General features: G+C 36.8%; 1 protein-coding gene across 2 annotated transcripts in view; it reads left to right on the plus strand.

Annotated features, from left to right (window-relative positions):
• Nucleotides 1-19,360, plus strand: part of ca10 (carbonic anhydrase X) — a 348,187-nt gene that overhangs the window by 38,293 nt on the left and 290,534 nt on the right. For both annotated transcript variants that reach the window (XM_015385412.1, XM_015385413.1), the window contains exon 2: nt 3,117-3,191. In XM_015385412.1, the coding sequence (XP_015240898.1) occupies nt 3,117-3,191 (75 nt within the window). The remainder of the gene's footprint in view (nt 1-3,116; nt 3,192-19,360) is intronic.

A 19,360-nucleotide genomic window follows, 5' to 3' on the forward strand; every position in this document is an offset into this window, starting at 1 on the left:
TATATATATATATATATATATATATATATATATATATATATATATATATATATATATATATATATATATATACATTGTGTGATTACGTGGAGGTTTGTGTGGAGGTTTTTTAGGACAAAAATGCAGAAATGAGGACGTAGAGATGAGTTTTGCTGATTTAATGGAAAGTTCATAGCAGCAGCAGAAGCACAAATCCAAAAACACTGACAGGAAACCAAACAACCAAGAGATGCCAGGGAGAAACACACACAAGCAGCTTAGCTTTTAAGCAACAAGAAACCACCACTAAAGAACTGCACAGAGAGTGAATATGTGGGAGACAGAACAAAGAATGGGATAATCAGCTGATATGGAGCAGGTGTGGATAGAAATGACTAGAAGGGAGCCAATAGAAAGTAAAACTGGCACTAGGGGGCAACAGAGAGTAACACAAAAAACTCAACACTGACAGAAAACCACTACAAAGACACAGAATTAGAGAAAACATAAAAATAAACCCAAAGGGCAGCCCTGAGAGTACCCTCAGCCCAGTTTATCATAGTACCTACTTCCGAACACTGTGAAAATTCCCTGGCAAAACTTATTACATTTTATACTATGCACTCACATTTTTGAATAACATACTTGTTTACATTATAGATATAGTGAAGGAATTTTGTGAATTTTTGAAAAGACCCGCCCTCTCCACTTAAAAAAAAAGAAGCAAATCCACAACCCTGTACCTGCTCCCAAGAGGGAACACCTATTAAGCGAGTGCGAGAGCATGCACAAGCCCATTTGTCCTCGTGCACGCTCTGTTTAAAAGTTGTGTGTGCATCGCTCATACAAGCTTAATTTCCAAAAGAAGATTTGCAGTTTTTCCACTATTTCAGACTCACCACTGGTACAGTAAGTGAAATTTGGGATGGGCACATATGACGTCTTTACGTAAACATATCACCAGAATTATTGACAATTACGCGTACCACTTATTTTTATGATCCACCTGGAAAATGAACACCCTGCACTATACCTTTAACTTTCTGTAACTACAGATGATATTAAGGCAATGGGAAATCCCAGAGCCCCTGGCTAGGTTTAAAAGCTCTTTCTTCGCATTCCTTGTATTGCCCAGTTATTTTAGCAAGCCTAGAAGCTAGAGTGGTCTATCAGAGGAACTCTGTCATTCTAAAAAACATTTAAAGATACAGTCATAATATTGATACAGTGACTACATACATGTAGTTTTGAGGTGCACCTTCCCGCTTAAAATATCTTTAAATGACACTTTGACTAACAGGTAATTCTGATTGATTCACCAACATTATGAGAGATATTTGTGCTTATGAAGATCTGAATAAAACAGGACATATGAATACATAATATGGATAGATTTTAAACGTTAATAAATAAATACCATTCTCAATTACTTAATCATATATCTATAAAAGAAGTAATAATAACAATATACTTCATAATGCAGTTAAAGCTACAGTGTGTAATAATTACAGGGATATACAGTCAGAAATGTAATATATTATACATGACTATGTTATTTTATCATCATCTACGAGCTCAGCCTCTTAACCTTAATATTTGCGTTGCCTTAGAATTCGTTATTTATAATTACATAGAAGCGGATCTCGCAGCCATGGAGGCAGACATCTTTGCGCTACGGCAGCGCAGAGCCAACAAACTAGCGATTGCGAGATCGCCCATTACGCTCGAAAGTAACTACGGCAAGTTGAGAGAGATGAACTGAGATGGTACTGAACAATAGATGGCAGTATTAAAATGATCTATGTAAACAAACCTCATCACTTGAGAAGGTGTCTTGGAAGACATTTTGTCCCGTAACGCTCGCTGTACTGTTGGGGGGGAGAAGCGGTGGGGGGGAGATGTTCATGTTGCTGCAGTCAGCAGTCTGGATGTTAGATGTCGCTAAAAATTACACACTGTAGCTTTAAGTATAAAAACATTGAAAATACGTATTTCAAATATTCAATTGATAGTTTATTTAGATTAACCAATGTTTGTATGTGCATGGCCATGTATTTCCATAGATCTAAAAAACACAAAAGCCTTTTCTCACTCTTACTAAATAAATGTACTTATGTTAAAGCTTCTGTGTATCTTTAACAGGGTTACCAGTAATTAAGAGGCAATGTTCTTTAAATATATATATAGTGATTATTATTATCATAAACACTGCCTTTTAGAAAGATTTGCATATTTAAGAATCAAGTCGTTGAGTTAATAAAAGCACACCATGAAAATTCACAACTACAAAAAGCACCATGTAACCAAATTGAATTTTAATCTTTCATGTTAGTCAATAAGTGCTGGCCTGGAACAAACAAGTTCAATGGGTTGGGAAGGCCTACATTAAGGTAAAAGAAAACAAACTGCTGTTATAAACATCAGAGATTTAGTAAGTGAATACTTGTTTTGAATACAAACTTCTGCAGTAGAGCTTTTGAGGCTGCATTTGCTGCTTAAATAGCCTTTTCTGGACTCTGCTTGGCCAGTTCGCCCATCTGAAATTGAGCTTGCTATCCAGCTTTACTGCAGCAAGGCTGTTAGGAAGGATAGCAGAAAGATGAAAGATGTTTGGTCACCTCAAGCTCCATTAAAGCCAAGCAAGCAGAAAACCTCTGAAGTGTGATTAAACTTCTCTTTTCCTGTATGTGAAATGAACAGAGAGGTGTGAAAAGCAATATCCTCAAGTCTTAGTGGCTAATGCCCAGTCAAACCTCACTTTTTGTACTTACCTTAAATTGTCACCTCAACTGTACTGCACCACCCGGCTCTAATCTTAGTCTTTCTTTTAGAGCTCAAACATCCTTACAAAATGCATTTCCATAATTTCGTGAAAGACTTTGCATAAAGAGAAAGTCCCTTAAAATGTTAAGCTGGTTCGACGTAACGGCTTTTATTCTCAACAAAAGAAATCCTGCATAGGCCTAAGCTTAGTATAAGGCTCTGTTTGCTGAGGTCTCCATCTAAGAGGTTTTTTGTTTTTTTAGAAAGGAATCGAACACCTTTGAAACCTTCAGGACATATTTTTTTGCTTCTTGCTATGAATTTCACACATAAAAAGCTGATGACTTTTCTTCTGTCTTTTTTTTGCCTCACAGCTCAACCAAACCCACCGAAAATTCATGAAGGATGGTGGGCGTACAAGGAGGTGGTGCAAGGGAGCTTTGTTCCAGGTAAGCTTTAAACAGCATGCTGCACTTTGATGTGTGCAGCTTTCACACTGAACACTATTCCCCTTCCCTGCTTACACCCCATACATGGTGCGCTTGAATTTGAAGTTGCCACTTATTACATATTTAAGATACACTTGAGTCACCTTGCTGTTGGCAAGAGTTTTATTTTCTCATTTTGACAAGACCTCTTTGTCCTTCCCACTCTGTTATAGCTTTTTCACATGATTGACTAACAGCGACTCTCTTTACATCCAACCTTTTCCATCATGTTGCATGTCTGCGTGTGAGGCCATTGATTTCAACGGATAGTTTGTTTTTCTGTTCTTTTTTACAGAACTAGCTGGATTTAGGTAAACCCTACAGTTCTGAACAATTGTGTGCATGCAATATTTTTTTAGATGATGATGATTAAAGCTCATGTAGTGAAGGTATGCAAAGGCCATCTTTGCATGTAAGAGCTAAATTTCATACCAGCTCTTAAACTGGGATTTGGATCGCTACGGTTCAAATTTTGGTTGTTGTAGGAAGACGTTCTGCATTAAAGACTAACTCAAGTAATTGTGCAAGTTAAGGTCACATGCTGTTGTGACCCCTGAAAGGAGCAGCCGAAAGCAACTACGCACAATCTCAATTTTTGTTCAAACCTTCAAGGGAGTTAGTATCATTTGGTGTAAAGCTATTTTTTTTATTTTTCTTTTATAGACGTTCTGAGGTAAACTTGGTCTAGTGTACAGAGTTAATGTTACACATGTATGGCCAGGTTGGATTTATATGGCCATTACCATACCATACTATCATACCATTTGACTGTTGGTATAATATTGTTTTCTGAAATGCTTAATGCTTGTCAACACTGGAACTTTCAAGGCCAGAACACAAAGAAACAGATTTTGCGTCCGATAAAAAATCGTGTACTATGAGGTTGTGGCATTTAGCGGTCATTGAAAGTCAATGGGGATGATTTTCTGCAGTAGGGATTGCGTAGCGCCAACTGATATAGACCCAAGGTCTATTTTAGTCCGATTACACAGTGGTGTTTCATGGGTCTGGCAGGAAGAGCGACGTGGTTGCAAAGTTGAACACATTTTGGAGCAAAATACAAAACGAAATCTGTAAAGCACATCGGAAAAAGTCAGTTTTTGAGTAGCAAACCGCATATATAGCAAACTTTACCCATGATAGGATCTCAGGAGGACCTCCTCTTTGAGCCTCAAAAAAGCAAAATAATGAGGGGCAGACGGAGCAGGTAAGAGAGGCCCATCACTCTCCCCTCTTTACGAAAAAAAGAAAAACTCACAAATCACTCTTAAGAATCACCTCTCACTGACCTCAGCAAGCATAAAAACCATCCCACAGCCTTTATTGCTGCATTTTCCTTTTATTTAAACGTAGTTCCCATTTTTTTTAATATAGCCCTATAAAAATTCTCACTGCTAATCCATGTGAATGAGTAAAGGGTTGGTTATGCTCCCCGCTGCTGTGTGTCGCAGTGAGCTTGTTGCATATATTTTTGATTTATGCCCAATTTATACCATGCTATGTTTTATTTGCGCTATGTTATACCATGCCACGCCGTTGTGGCGCTATGTTATACCACGCCACAACGCGAGAGGGACAATCACGAACCAGCTGTGGGTCTAGATACGGCCGAGGCGTTGAGGAAGCGGGGGCAAGTTTGTGCTACAATGGAGGGAAAAAGAGCGGGTATCCAGGTGGAAAAAGGGTCCCAGCATTCTCGCACACCTCGCTCTTGTAGCTGGTCCAACTTCGCGAGTCGTTTTCCACAATGATGGTCATGCAAACCAAACAAGCCAGTAAGTTACCAAACAGGAAATACGGATAGTGTATTCCGGATGTAGATTTGACCATTCAGAGCCCTCTTGTCTGTGGCACTGTCTGCGGTCACCTACAATTTTGGAGAGGTGCAACAGAGTGTCTGCGGCAGGGGTGGAGGCACATTTGCATTCACTGCAACACACATGCAGACGACCTGGTTTCTGAGCCTTAAGTCATATTTTGATCCGAGCAAAGAGGTATGATCGTGAAAGATAGTACCAGCATGTGCTTTTGGAACCAAATTAACATTTTAACTGCATTAACCACTATGGGAACACTAAGATGGGTTTGAGATAGGGGTGGGTATTGGCAAAGAAGTCATGATTCGATTCGAATCACGATTCACATGCCACGATGCAATTCTATCACGATGCATCACGATACTTGAAATATTGCGATGCATCGTGATGCACTGCGATATTTTCACTGAACACTATAAGAAAAAGATACAGCCATTACCAGTGGCTGACTGGCTGTGTATGATCTGGATCGTGTCTTCAATTGATACATAACTGAAAGCAACTGAATTCATACATAGCTGTATTTACTGAAATGACTTTTGGAGGTGTTGCCATGAAAACAAATACTGGACAGAAATATTACTATTACTGGTGTGAACACACTGACAAAAAGATCTTAGGATTCATCAAACTTAAGATAAAGATAACAAAATAAGGATAATCAGTGCCATTTAAATGGCTTCAGTGGTCCTTTAAACCAATGAAATGAAAACATTCAAATGTATATTTCCCCTTTTGCAAATTACGTGCATCATATCAATTTCGTTTTTACCTTCTTTGTTTTTAAAGTCAAAATGCATCCAAGCATCTGACTTGAAATGATATGGAGCCGGGCGAATTTTCACAGTGTCCTCCATGTTTTGTTTACGAATGACTTGTCTCAGTATCCCACGGCCGGACATGCTTGTGACACAAAGCAGCGGGCGTCAACACATCCGCAGCGACATCTGCTGGACTGGAAGTTGTATTCCACTTGATTTGGCTGATGTGCGCCAACCATTCATGTATTTTATTTGTTCATTTTTTTTAATTAAGAATCGATTCTTGCCATCAAGAATCGATGCAGTAGATCACAAGAATTAGAATCGCGATGCATCGATATGACGATTATTTTGCACACCCCTAGTTTGAGACATATATTAAGAACGAAGAAATCTAACATGAAAATGGAAAAATCCTTTATGTGGGACATTTACAACAGGTACACTTTACGTTTTACATAAAAGTACAGATGTTACGGTTCCATGCTGCAAAAAAAAAAAAAAAACTGAGAAAGATCATTGCCCTCATTGGAGGGTAAATAACCTAATGTTTAATTTCAAAGAAAGAGTGAAATACAACTTATAGTTCTTGAAATTATTTTCGCTCTACAATGATGATTTAGTCTGAAAGTACTTCCAAATTAAACAGATGATTAACCTTGTGTTAGAAGTAGCAGGTTCGAAACCCAAAGGAACTCAATCTAAATAAAGGTGAACTCTTTGATGTAGCTTTGTGAGCAGAAACTGAGTAAAGGCTTTCCTCTCTCAAAAAAAGATATCCTTAGCTAGACCTCATAGTTTTGAACCAGCCACTTAGTTCATTTACTGCTGTCTTTATATCATAGCTGTGCCTCTCAGCAGTGTACCTTGATTAACTTGCTGGACTAAACATTGCACAACAGATTAAGCAGTTCAAACACTATTCATGATTACCAAGTGGCCCTATATAGGAGCCCAAGCCCTACATACCTTGTTCTACATTCAGTGAGATTTCATAACATGAATATGAATCGGCGGTGCATTGTATGTGTTAACAGTGCCTAATTCACTGGCAAAGGGGAATAATATTGCTAAAAAAATATTTGTGTTATACCTAGTCTTTTTGGACAATGTCTTCTGAAAAATAAAATCTCTCTGAAAAAGGATTTAACATATCAAAGGAATCAAAAAGCTTTTAAAGCACCAATCTGCTATCTTACTATTGTTCCTCCACTCAGACCTGAAATATTATTACAGTCAGTGTACAGTTGTTATCAGAACCCTATGCCAGCTCTGATCCTTAAAATGGCTATTTGGCTACTCTGATGCGTATCTCTTAGGATATTTAGAGCTGCAGCATCATATCTTGGAACAATTGCACCTTGGCATCAGTCGATCAGATGAAATAACCTCCTCTGACTTCTGTAATCAAAGCTGCCCTTTTAAGCACTCTTCATTAGCTTTAAATTTGGTAAAGGTCACATAGCTCCAAGTGCTTCCTCTTCTCTGTCACCTTTTATCTTAATATTTAAATGCTTAATTCAGGGTTAAAACGCTTCCCAAACACTTTATCAACTTTCCTCCTGCAGCCTCCACCAATGATACTTTAATTTTCTGATGTGTGTGAAGATGGAAATGGGGTGTTTGTGTTCTTTTAGATTTGTGCCTTCATTAGTTTTTGCCTCGTGTATTATTTTATCATTCAGCTGAGCTCTAATTAGCATATTTTTGCAAAAACACAGTTTATCTCATTAATTTCTCTCCAACTTAAAACTTTAGAGCCCACTGAGCATTAAAAGTCTGTTTGAGCTTATTATAATGTCAAAATCCCAAAAATAGCAGAATAAGTTTAAGTTTGCATTCAGCATGGTTAAAAGGGTTCTTCTGTAGAATTAAAGTTTAATGCTTTTTAACTTATTCTGATGAAAATAATGTTACCTCAAAGCCAGAAAGTTTTCTTTCTAAGTCAAACTTGTGTGTTTGCGTTGTAATTTACTATTTATCTGTGGTTAATCAGAACCTCCGGTCATATAGTCCGGAGGTTCTCAACTTTGAAGGTACCTAAAGCCCCATTAAGACCACGCTGAGTTTGGGTGTAACGACCTCCTTAGTTAGAAAGGTGGTCCTGTTCAATAAAGCAGCTGTGAAATAGAGAAAATGTGAAACTTGTTCCCAGAGGGGAAAACTGTTAAGCCAGCCCCTGCAGAGGCTTTGTGTTACAAACTGGCCAACCTTAAAGTGCTGGGGACAACATTTTTTTTATTATAAACTCATATGTGAGATGTTATGGCTTAAGTAGTAACAAGCCAGTAGAGCACAAAAAACAGAGGCAAAAACTATAAAATTCTGAGAAAAGACCTGTTTTTTTTTTTATTGCAAAACATGCAAGGTTAAGATTTAAACTAACCACCCAGTGATCAAAACAATGCTTTTGGAGGTTCGGCCTACTTTTGAAAAAAAAAAAAAAAACATTACCTGGCAGGGGACAAACTTGCAGCTTTTAAACTGTATGGCAGTCAATAAGCTCTGTAATCAGGCATAAGCCTAATTGAAACATCTACAGGTACTACCACAAATCACATTGGACTGACTTAACTTTTTGTGAATTCATGTGACTCTTGGCGTTTTGGATTATTGATGAAAAACAGAGGAAATAAACTATTACGGCTGTGATGTTTACTTGTGGCTATAAAACAGACTGTAGGGTTCAATGATAACAGCAGAGCTCTAAACAAACCTCCACTGCACAATGACTCTGCAAGCTAGAATTAGTGCGTCTAAGGAAAAACGCACTGCAAAAAGGCTGAAATATAATTTTTTTAGATTGGAGCAGTGCTACCCATTTGGGTCCCCAGAGCAGAGTCACTACATTGCATTCTGGAAATAAACAATAATGCAATATTTGTCTGTTTCTTTATCTTTATTTCCAAAATAAATTCTAAACATACATTTTTTTTAAAAAGAACTGGAAGGAGTAGGAGGAGAAATTAAAGTCTTAAAAACTCATTCAACTAATTTCCAAAAAAGATAAATATTTTATCTATCATGGAAGAAATTTTAAAAAGACCATTGATTTTAAGAGGTGTTAAAATGAGGAAACAAATGAAGTACAATTAATTAAATGTAACATTTTGGATTGTATTTTAAGGACAATTTTCTTTATTGTTGAAAGTGGCAACAATCATACAGTATATTCTTTGTTAACAACTCAAGCTAACCTGAGTAGACTTGTTGCTTTTTTTTTGCCTGTCATATGTGAAATCAACACTGATAAAATATTGTTGAAAGATGTCACAGCACTGAAAAGAGTGGTTGAGAAATATGGTTAATACTATAGAGTATCAGATTACTGTCTTGCGATTTTAGAAGGAACCCCATAGACTGACTGCTTTTACAGTGGCTGACGACACAAACAGTGTTGAAGAGTCTAATGTTTCCACAGATATATTTTAGTCACTATAGGAGAGAAACGAAGCAAAGTCTGAAGAAAAACATCAGCTGTCATTAGATAGCAGAACACAGCTTTAGGGCGCAGTTCTGTAGTGTTGGACCTACTAGCAGACCTGACAGTGGAAAACACACAGGAATAGGCAGAGCAACACATAAGAGTAGAAGCAGAGACAAAAGATGACTTAAAGAAAATACCTGATGTGTAATTGATTTGAACCTTAGGATTAATGCAGAAACTAACGATTATTTTGCCAATCGATTAATCTATCGATTATCTTTTAGATTAATCGATTCGATCGGATAGCAAATGTTTCCTTGAAAAACACATTTTTTTTTAAATTAAACCAGGTGAAACTAAAACGTTTCCTTTTGAAGATTTATGGATAAAGAACATTAACAGACTAAAACATTTTTTTTTCTTAAATGCTAAATTTTTACAATTTTCATTACTATTTTGGTGTAATTGCTGCTCTAAGTGGGTTGCTCTGTGAGCCAAAGGCACGTTTTAGAAGCTCTACACTCCAATTAACGATTAATTGATTACTAAATTAGTTGATGATTATTTCAATGAGTCATTAATTATGATTAATCTGATTAACTGATTCAGCCCTACTTACAATCTATAGTTTTATTTCAATATGCCATATGAATTTATGTTTCAGACTCATAATAGGTTTTTAGAAATTAAATGCAATTATAAGACACATAAAAGGCTGTTTAAAGAAAGCACAATAAGCGTGTTAAAGTGCAGTGTTTCTCCTAAAGCATATCTTCTTTGTCCAGCATATAGTCTACATGCTATGTTCAATATTTTTCTATAATTTCCTAGGAATAAAATGAACATGACTGACCTTTGGAACGAAAAGTGTTCTGATACAACTTTTTCTGATAATCGAGTTTCGTACAATGAATGACTCCAGAGTTTCCTTTCTTCACTTCCACTCTACTTAGAACTGTCAAATTTTAACCAGGAAATATGCCCATTTTCGGTCACAACTGTGTTTTATAATTTTTTTTTCCACAGTGAAATGCGAAAATAATTTTTCAATATTAATATTATTCCATTTTGTCATGTGATGGATAAGTGTGTCACAGATACTTGAACACTGTAAAGAAACGGGACAGAGGGACCCAGTATTTAAGGCGAGATAGACAGAGAGACAGTTCAAAGCTTTTATTAATAAAACAGAAACTGAACAGGAAGCGCTGAGCTTTGATCAGTGGCGACTGCGGGTGGAGGTGGGGCTCCAACCATCACTGACACACCAGTTGAGGGAGAAACACAGGTAAGTTACCACAATAATCTGATGGAAAATCATTATCCGTGTGAGTCACTTATGGTTTAACAGTTCAGTCCATCCTCTTGAAGGATCCAGCAAATGGACAGCCAACGAGATGTGGCAGGAGCTGCCCACAGCGTCCCTCATGCAAGAGCCCCAGTGAGCAGCCAGGAGTCTGAGCCAGGTCAGGCAAACAGCTCAGAACAGGATGGTTCTGATATCCAGGGGTCCGTAGACCAGTCAGGGGTTCCGATCAGAACCAGAACAGGGAAATCCAGGGTTCCATGTCCACAGAGAGGTCAGGCAGGTTCAGAATTTCAAGACTCCAACACAGAGTTCAGGCAGACACATTCAGATTCAGACAGGCAGCCTCAGCAGTTGAGGGGCAGAACAAGACCCGACATGAGTGAAACCACAGAACTTTAAACTACATCCTTCTACTGTGCCAAAACAGGAACAGGGGACGCTCAGAGAAGTTGACTGCATACCGAGGAGATAATTCAGCCATTTGATTTATAATGGTGGAAGGAGAGACACTTCTTAAAGGTGGAGGACACAGGACCATGGGGACTGAAATTGAAGAACCGTGTTTTGGAGCGAAGATAGTGAGCAAGTACTCTTGTCCAGCATTAGTGTCTGGCCTCAAAATATTCCTACAATTCCTTCTCTGAAAAAAGCCTTCCTTGTTAAGTTGCCCAACGCTATATCAAAGTCTTCATGTTAAAATTGGGATGTTTCTCCAATTTTTTCCTCACAATCTTTGTTTCTTTTCCCCCCACAGTACATTTTACAGTACATGTTTGACCAGCCCCAACAAAACTCTGGGTTTAGAAACAAATGTAAACCTTTCACAGGATTAACCCTCAAATGTGATTTCAATTGTCCATGTATTGGTTTGATCTTTCAACACAGATTTGTACTGGAAAGGAGATATTTGTGTTTAATGCTTAATTGTTTTGAATGCATCAGCTAGATGCATCTCTCTATTAAATGGATACCCTTTTCTTTTCTAGAAGTTGATCACTGTTTTCTTCTTTTGATGCATTAGAATCGGTGGTGTGCTTTTGGAGTTTAATCTATAATACCAATTTATGTTCGACTTTTCCTTGACAAAGTAGGATTTTACATTCATGAATGGATACGGCACGAAGAATATGTATTAAAATAAAAAGTGTGGCTGTGCGTTCTTTTTTTTTTTTTTTTACATCCTTCAGGTATTTTTATTTTATTTGGTTACAACCTTTCCAAAATTGGAAATGTTTCAAGAACGGCCAATAGCAAGGGGCCTTAACCCCACAAACCCTTGTGATATTTAAGACAAAAAAGTTATATGTATATTCGGCCTTTTTATTTTCTAATGTGGAGCAAGCACATTATACCTTAGTTACTCTGCCCTTGATCTTCTTTGCATCTCAGTGGCAAACAAAAATAAATATGTATAAGTAGGAAATGTTTAAGCTTTTAGTTCTATTCATATCATAACAACAAAGAAATGCTTAAATATTGAAGAAATAATTTTATACATTCCATATTCTCATGATTAACAAATATATGACTGTAAGTCTACAGTACAATGCCTTTTTATGCTATAATGTTGTATAACTGCTGTTCAAATCTTGCAAATATGACCTGTTACTACTTCTTAATATGGAAGACAGACGCTCTCACTTTGTTGATGAAGATTAATTTACCTTGGCAGACCAAATGCTTGGATTGGTTCCAAATGGCAGCACTGTGACTGTTAAAGTACTTTCTGATTAATATTACGAAAAAAAGTTATTTAACACTTTGGTTGAACTCAGGTTGTTCTTGGTACTTTACATTTTCAACCCCAGATCGTCAGCTGGTGATAGCATTTCGTGATGAAATGTATCTGGAAAAATCCTGTAAAAAGCTAATTCTGTCCTGCTGTAGTTGCAGCCTCTTTTTACCCTTCAGTGAAGGTACTTACACGGTACAAAGCGATAGCCCATCATCTACTGTGTCCTTGTTTTAAAATAGTGTAAACTTTCCACTTATGTACCGGCATCGGCGGAAACGCAAAACATAAATAAGACAAAAGCTTTAGAACATTTAAAGGGAAATATTGTCAATTTTTTCTTTACTGGAAATAAACACTTATAGTCATTTACCATAGTTAAAAAAAAACATTCTTTAAAGGATGATACCTTTCCAAGCTGTTAATAGATAAGAAACAGGATATACCCTGAAAAAGTCCAAAATAGGGTTAACATGGGCAACCATGTAAACATTTATGATGCAGTGGAAACCTGGGACCTAATTAGAACTTAAAGCGCTTAAATGGCTCGTTTTTTTGGACTACTGTTATTATCACATAACTAGCCTAAGAGAACATGGTAGGGTAGTAGGGGAACATGAAAGGTAAATAGAAAGACCCAGGCCTTTGCTTTAAGTTTAAAATCTTAACCACTGGAGCCACACTGCAGCTAAAAGAAAAAAAGAAACCTTCTACTCTAAGTCTAAGGAGTGGTGTCCTAGTGGTAAGAACATTGCAGCTGGGTCCCAGAGGTTCCAGCTCCACACATTCCCATGGACTGCCACTCTGGGTCCCTGAGCAACACCCTTTACCCCAGACTACTCCCCTGGGCACCAAAAGTGTCAGCCACTGCTTCCCAATGGAATGGGTTAAATACAGAGAGTGAACTTTCCCATTGTTAGACGATAAAAAGATTTACATTTAAAACACCTTTAAATAGCAAGCTATCAATTTCTTTTAAGCCTGAAAGAATCTGATCCAACAGTGCGTGGGGCCTAAACTAAAATAATAAAAATAATTTATTGTATTTGACATTTTTATATTGCTTGCAAAATACTAATGATATTTTGTGCATCTTTGTTATTTTAATTTCAATTCAAATTATGTTGTGACATTCGACTAAACGCTCAAGTATAAATAACACATTTGTATAGTTGGATTTTACTTTCATAACGCCATATATTATTAATATTTCAAATAAACAAAAAACATCTAGATGTGTTAATGCTGTTCTGTAGACGTGTAAAGGGAAGTACTACCACATTTCAGTACATGTGACATTTTACACATGAACACTTCTGTTCTCTTGAAGTTGGCTTGTATACATTCTGACAGCAATTTGTGCCAATAGAATGCATTCAGACACACTGCTGATACATTGATGTCTCCCAGTACCAGTCAGACAACCATTACAAGTAAAACACAATTCCTTTTCATTTCTTTGAGAGTACTGTCAAGTGATTCTTTGAAAAATATGTACACACTAAAACCCTGTGCAGCGTCATGTCAGTCGCTTTTCAGATTATGATAGGAAATTGTTGCACTTTAAGTCTTAACGAACCATGGAGAACCGCTCTTGATCTTTTAAGTGCGAGCAGCCGATCTAATTATCAGGTCTTATCGTTCATCTCTTCATCTGATTTGTTTTTAGAAACATCAGTGCATTTTATCACCGCTTCTCATCATTAGAATTCTGTTTAATCTCTCGTTTTCCTATCCGGGTTCTTGTGTTTGATGTCCACTTTTGTGCCGGCAAATGAGCAGCTGCAGTTTTTCCTGCAGGCTCGTGAGCTGATTAAAAAACATTTTTCACATCCCACTGAGACAATAACCAACCACCAATTACAGAATTCCAGCTGCAGAGTCCAAAAGCTATGTTGTAAAAAAATCCCCCGAAGTGTTTATCTTGTTCCCTTTTTACTTATCCAGCTAAACACCTTTTTCAATCATTTGGAAGATGCTAATTGGCCAGTACTTTGTATATGTCTAGGAGGTAACAAGATAGTCTTCAGGTTGCAATCAGTGATCGAAGACCAATTAAAGGAGCAGAGAAAACACCAGCAGGGCAAGGCTCCATTTGTCGCTGGCAAATTTATGTGATGAAAAAGGATATCCATTAGCAGTCTATTGCCCGTTTGTTTTGAAGACAGCCACTGCTTCGCAAGTAGAAATCTACCTTTGAAATTCGAAGAAGCCACTATCCTGCAGACAGGTCTGATGAGAAAAGGCCTCACTGGTGGTGTGAGTGCCTTTGGAGTGCAGGAGTTGGTGTCTGACAGCTGGTATTGCACACCAGAGACTTTCTGATAGGCAGTCAGCATCTCGAAAAACAGATATGGCCCCAGTGGAAATTCCCCCCACCCATCATAGTAAAATACCAGTTTCTGCACTAAAACACTACAGTGGTACTTTTTCAATTTAGTACACAGTTTTACCTTCCCAAGCTTTTAGTATTTTAGTGTTGAGGTATCAACAAATAAGGAAACAAATTTAAATTTAAGGAAACAAATTTAAATTTGATCTGTTCAGCTTACACTGAGGAAATATTGTACTGTAAGCTTTCAGGTTCTCTCAGTGGCACCTGTTTAGTCATGCATCACAACTGATATGTTCAGCTTTCTGCTAAAAAGAAAAAAAAAAAGCTGTACAGTTCATGTCAAAAAATAGATTCTGTAACATTGACATGCTTGGTAGAAGAAACACAGTAATTACCTTTAATCCTTTTTTATTCTGCAAAATAATGATCATTATTAATCTAAATTGCAAAGAAATAAAGACTGAAGCAAAAAATAATGTGCTTGTTTTACACATAAGGATTGGCTGCTCCGATATATAAATATATATTAATATTTTTGCTGCAAACAGACAACCATTTCCAAGTTTTTCCTAGCTTCAAGTTTGGGAATGGATAATGGCTAAACGTGCAAAATATTGTTATGAAGCTCAAGCAACAATTGACTCTGGAAGAATCTTAATCAGCTAACTTGGAACAGCTGCTGACGTTCTTCTATGTTCCGAGCACAAAATAGCTAATTTAATTCATGTCAATAAAATCTTTCTTATCGCTCCTTTTCTCCGTGTGAGTCTCTCTAGGTTGAATTATATGGTTTAATACATCATTACAGTTTGACTTCTCTGTTTTTTCCTCTGATAAGACATTCTTGCCCTGTTAAAAAAATAATTACAGTGTAAAGTAGCAGAATACATAACGAGGGAGCATTTAGTGATTTAAAACCATAAAAAACAGATCAATACTGAATTAAATTTTTTTTTTTTCCAGCAGGTTGACAGACCTGATAAATATGCTGTTAGAGTTTATAAGAGCCCATTTTTCAGCTACATTTCTGCATTTGTGAAAGGGCAAAGGTGCTGATATGATGGGATTTTCATTTTTTAGATGTCAAACTGTATTTTCCTTCATTTTCTTAAAGTATTAATTTTCTGCAAGCAGTGCCCAAAGAATGTATGCAGTGTACTGTATAAAAAGACCATATTCAATTTATACTGCATGCATTCAATTATTTCACAGGACAAAAGATAAATCATAGTAGAGAACTTTTAAGATAGCTGCCAGTTATACAAAGACTGGGTGCTCAAAAACTTCAATGCAAGGTCCTTAAGAACAAGGCTCATAGAAATGGAGAAAGAAAAACTAAACAATGTAATTCAAAAAATGTAGGCACTCTTTCTTCATTATGGAATGCAGTTATTCTCAAGTTTATACAAAAAGCAAATGACACAACATTTTAACTAGTACACATTTTTGACACCTCCATAGTGTGTTCACTATTTTTTTTGTCATACCAGAGCAAGTGTAAAAAAAAACAAACAAAAAAAAAAAAATTAAGCCAGTTTACCTCTTTAAAGTACAATGTGCAATGCAACAGTCTAATGGCCATATCTTTTTACATTTTTTTTCAATTTCCACAAGTTTGACATAATCTGAAAGCTTAGATTTGTAATCTCTAAGTATCTATAAATGCCTTTAAACAGCCCCAGGTAGACTTGTTCATGGATCTGTCATGACCTGTCAGATATCTTAAACCCTCTGTTTATGACATATTAAAGATATATAATTTATATTTGTTCATTGACTTTCTGTATGTACTTCTGCTTCTGGTGACACAGTACATTGAGGGATATCTTGCTGCCCACAACCCTGCTACTTCAACAGTTACCAAAGTCCCGTTGGCTGACCAGGAAAACACACCCTAAACTTTCAAAAGTCCCAGTGAATTTTAGGAGCCAAGGGTAATGATGATAAACAGTAATTATCCTTATGGGTTAGTGATCACATCAGTTTCATCCACTTAACCAAGGATCCCCCAAGTACACTGGGCTGAAAAAAGCAGGTTTTACCTTCTCTTTATATATGCTTATATATATATATATATATATATATTTATATATATATATATATTTATATATATATATATATATGCAACTTGATTAGCTGATAAGTCTTGGTGTGAACAGACATGGACCAGATGGGGGACTAAAAACCAACAGGTCTGAAAAAACATTGGAAAAGATAAATAATATATATATATTTGAATACTTCTTGGAAGGAAAATAAAGAAATAAAAGTGTGCCCTTTTAAAATGAAAACAATGATTTTGAAGGTTTTTGTTATTGGGTTTCACATACTGATTAGTAATTAAAGTATCCTTCCCCTAGTAACATTTTTTAATAATGCTTTTGGTTGTCATTGATAATATAATTGGATAATTCTTTTCATTTATGTTCTGATTCAATATGTTAATGGAACAGATTGAAGTAAAAAAAAAAGAAACAGGCTGATTGGATAGTAAAAATATGCACAGATATATACATATGCAGTGTATAGATACAGATTTATGGGCAACTTACAGAGAGACGTTAACTTTGACAACAATCCCACATTCACAGAGAAAAATATCAGAACCCCATGTAGAAAGACACAGAACATTTTGAGCCCAAGAAAACAATTGTAACCGTTCACACCCAATACCAAAAAAGGGTGTTATAAATATATGATACATCAAAAGGCAATCTCTAAATCATTCAAAACTTGTCAAAATATGTTTAGACAAATAGGATTTTTTAAATTTCAAACTTCTGTATGCTAAAGGCTATTAGATTATAGCATTTTCTTAAGGTTGCTATTGCTACATGTGTCAAATCTGTTTTTTTTACGGTTAGTAGTGTAGCCCAAAAGTGAAGCAAAAATAAAAGATAAAAATAAATAAAGAAAGGATAATAGTAAAAGTTGTAAAATTGTTCAAAAAATATAAGACAGAGAAGACACAAAGAAAAAATGTTGGACAGTTTGTAGTTTTGCATCAGGGTAATATCTCTACCAGCATGGCAGCTCCGTTTTAGAGGTCCTGTATGTGACAGCTCTTGGTGCTTGATGGACAACCCTCTTGTCTCACCAAATAACAGTCTTGTATGAGCAGCAGTAGCTGTAGTGGTTTGTCCTCTTCTGTATAAGAGAGTGTGTGTGTCTGACACGCCGCTCATTCACATTCAGAGAGGCTTCGAGGCAAAAAGCCTGCTTGCTGTCAGAAATGCTCGAAAGAACACACACACGCAGAAAATAATTCAGTTTCAGCAGAGCAGAGAGAAACATGCTGTGCTGATGCCCAACCATCACATTAACATTTTTGTATAGCTACTGTCAATTACCAATGGCATATTTGGAAAAAAAAAAAATCCTACCCATACACACCCTCATGGCCTGAAGCCACACAAAGGTTCTCAGACTCAGAGAAACACACTAACTTGCTCTCAGCGACAGCTGTTAGTATTAAGTGGCGGTGTGATGGATAGGGTTCAGACAGGAAGGCCCTCATAACTTCCCCTTTATTTACCCTCCAATGGCTTATAGCAGGGAGAGTGTGAAGGAGGAAAAAGGAAGGAAGAGTGTGAAATGAAACATATTGTACAGAAAGACAAGAACTTTCCAGTATATATTCCTTAGGGTACCAATACGTCTCTTCAAGAAGCTCCTCACTATATTGTTAATCTAATAAGTACTAATGAGGGACCGCATCATTTCAAAAGTTATACATGGTGTGGCACTGAACTATGTAAAGCCTCTTTCCCACTGAAAATACCAGATTAAAGATTTTCAAACATGGGTCGACCTGCTAACAATCGACGATTGGCTCCCTTCCCATTGGCAAAAAAAGCTGAGTTTAAACCCTAGCTGTCAAGCTACGCAGCCTCTGTCCCCCTGCGGCTGTGTGTTTAGTGACACCAAAACGTACCATGATGCTGTAACCGTTGCAACAGAAATCAGGAAAGTAAACAATGTAGAGCAACATGTAAGGAAGCCAGGGCACAATCAGTGTGCTTTATTGTTTTCGCTCTACTATCTGTCTGAATATCTCTTACAGGTGCTGTTATGGTTATGGAATGTAAAGTTGTTTCAGCTTGTTAGCTCGGACGTGGCTGGTGCGGTGTGTTGACGTCCGTACGTTGTGTTCAATGGTGTCACGTAGATTAGCGGGTCAAACCCGTCCTGGTGTTCCCACAGCTTGCTGAGTCATTTGACCTGGGTAGACATGCATCAGTGAGCTGTTCCCACTGCCACTAACTGCTGTATGTTCCCAGATTTAAATATTTTTTTGTGTTTTTTGTGCACAAAATGTTATGCATCCACAACGTTTTATGATAAATACACAACAGAATAAAAACTCAGTAAACTCTGTCTTTTGAGAAGATTCAGAGGAATTATTATACGACCAAATGGTTGGTGGAGTGTTCAGTCTGTGCACTCATCAGGGGTTTGATGGAGGACCCTACATTTTATAGCAATGAGACAAATGCTGTATGAAAGTAGAAAAATTGTAGAGTTTATCTTGTATAAATTATCTGTCTGAGTGACAAAAAGATTAAAGTTGCATAAATAAGGAAGCAAAAGTTTTATAACTATTTTATCAAAACACACCCAGGATTAGATATCACCACACTTCACCTTGAACACCATAAATAATTGAATACTCAAAGTATGAGAGTGCAAAATAAAAGAGGATGAAATATTATTCACTGAGGTGATAAAAACAGCATTTTTCTAAAGACA

Source organism: Cyprinodon variegatus, unplaced genomic scaffold (genome assembly GCF_000732505.1).
Source record: "Cyprinodon variegatus isolate N-32 unplaced genomic scaffold, C_variegatus-1.0 Scaffold338, whole genome shotgun sequence".
Classification (NCBI taxonomy): domain Eukaryota; kingdom Metazoa; phylum Chordata; class Actinopteri; order Cyprinodontiformes; family Cyprinodontidae; genus Cyprinodon; species Cyprinodon variegatus.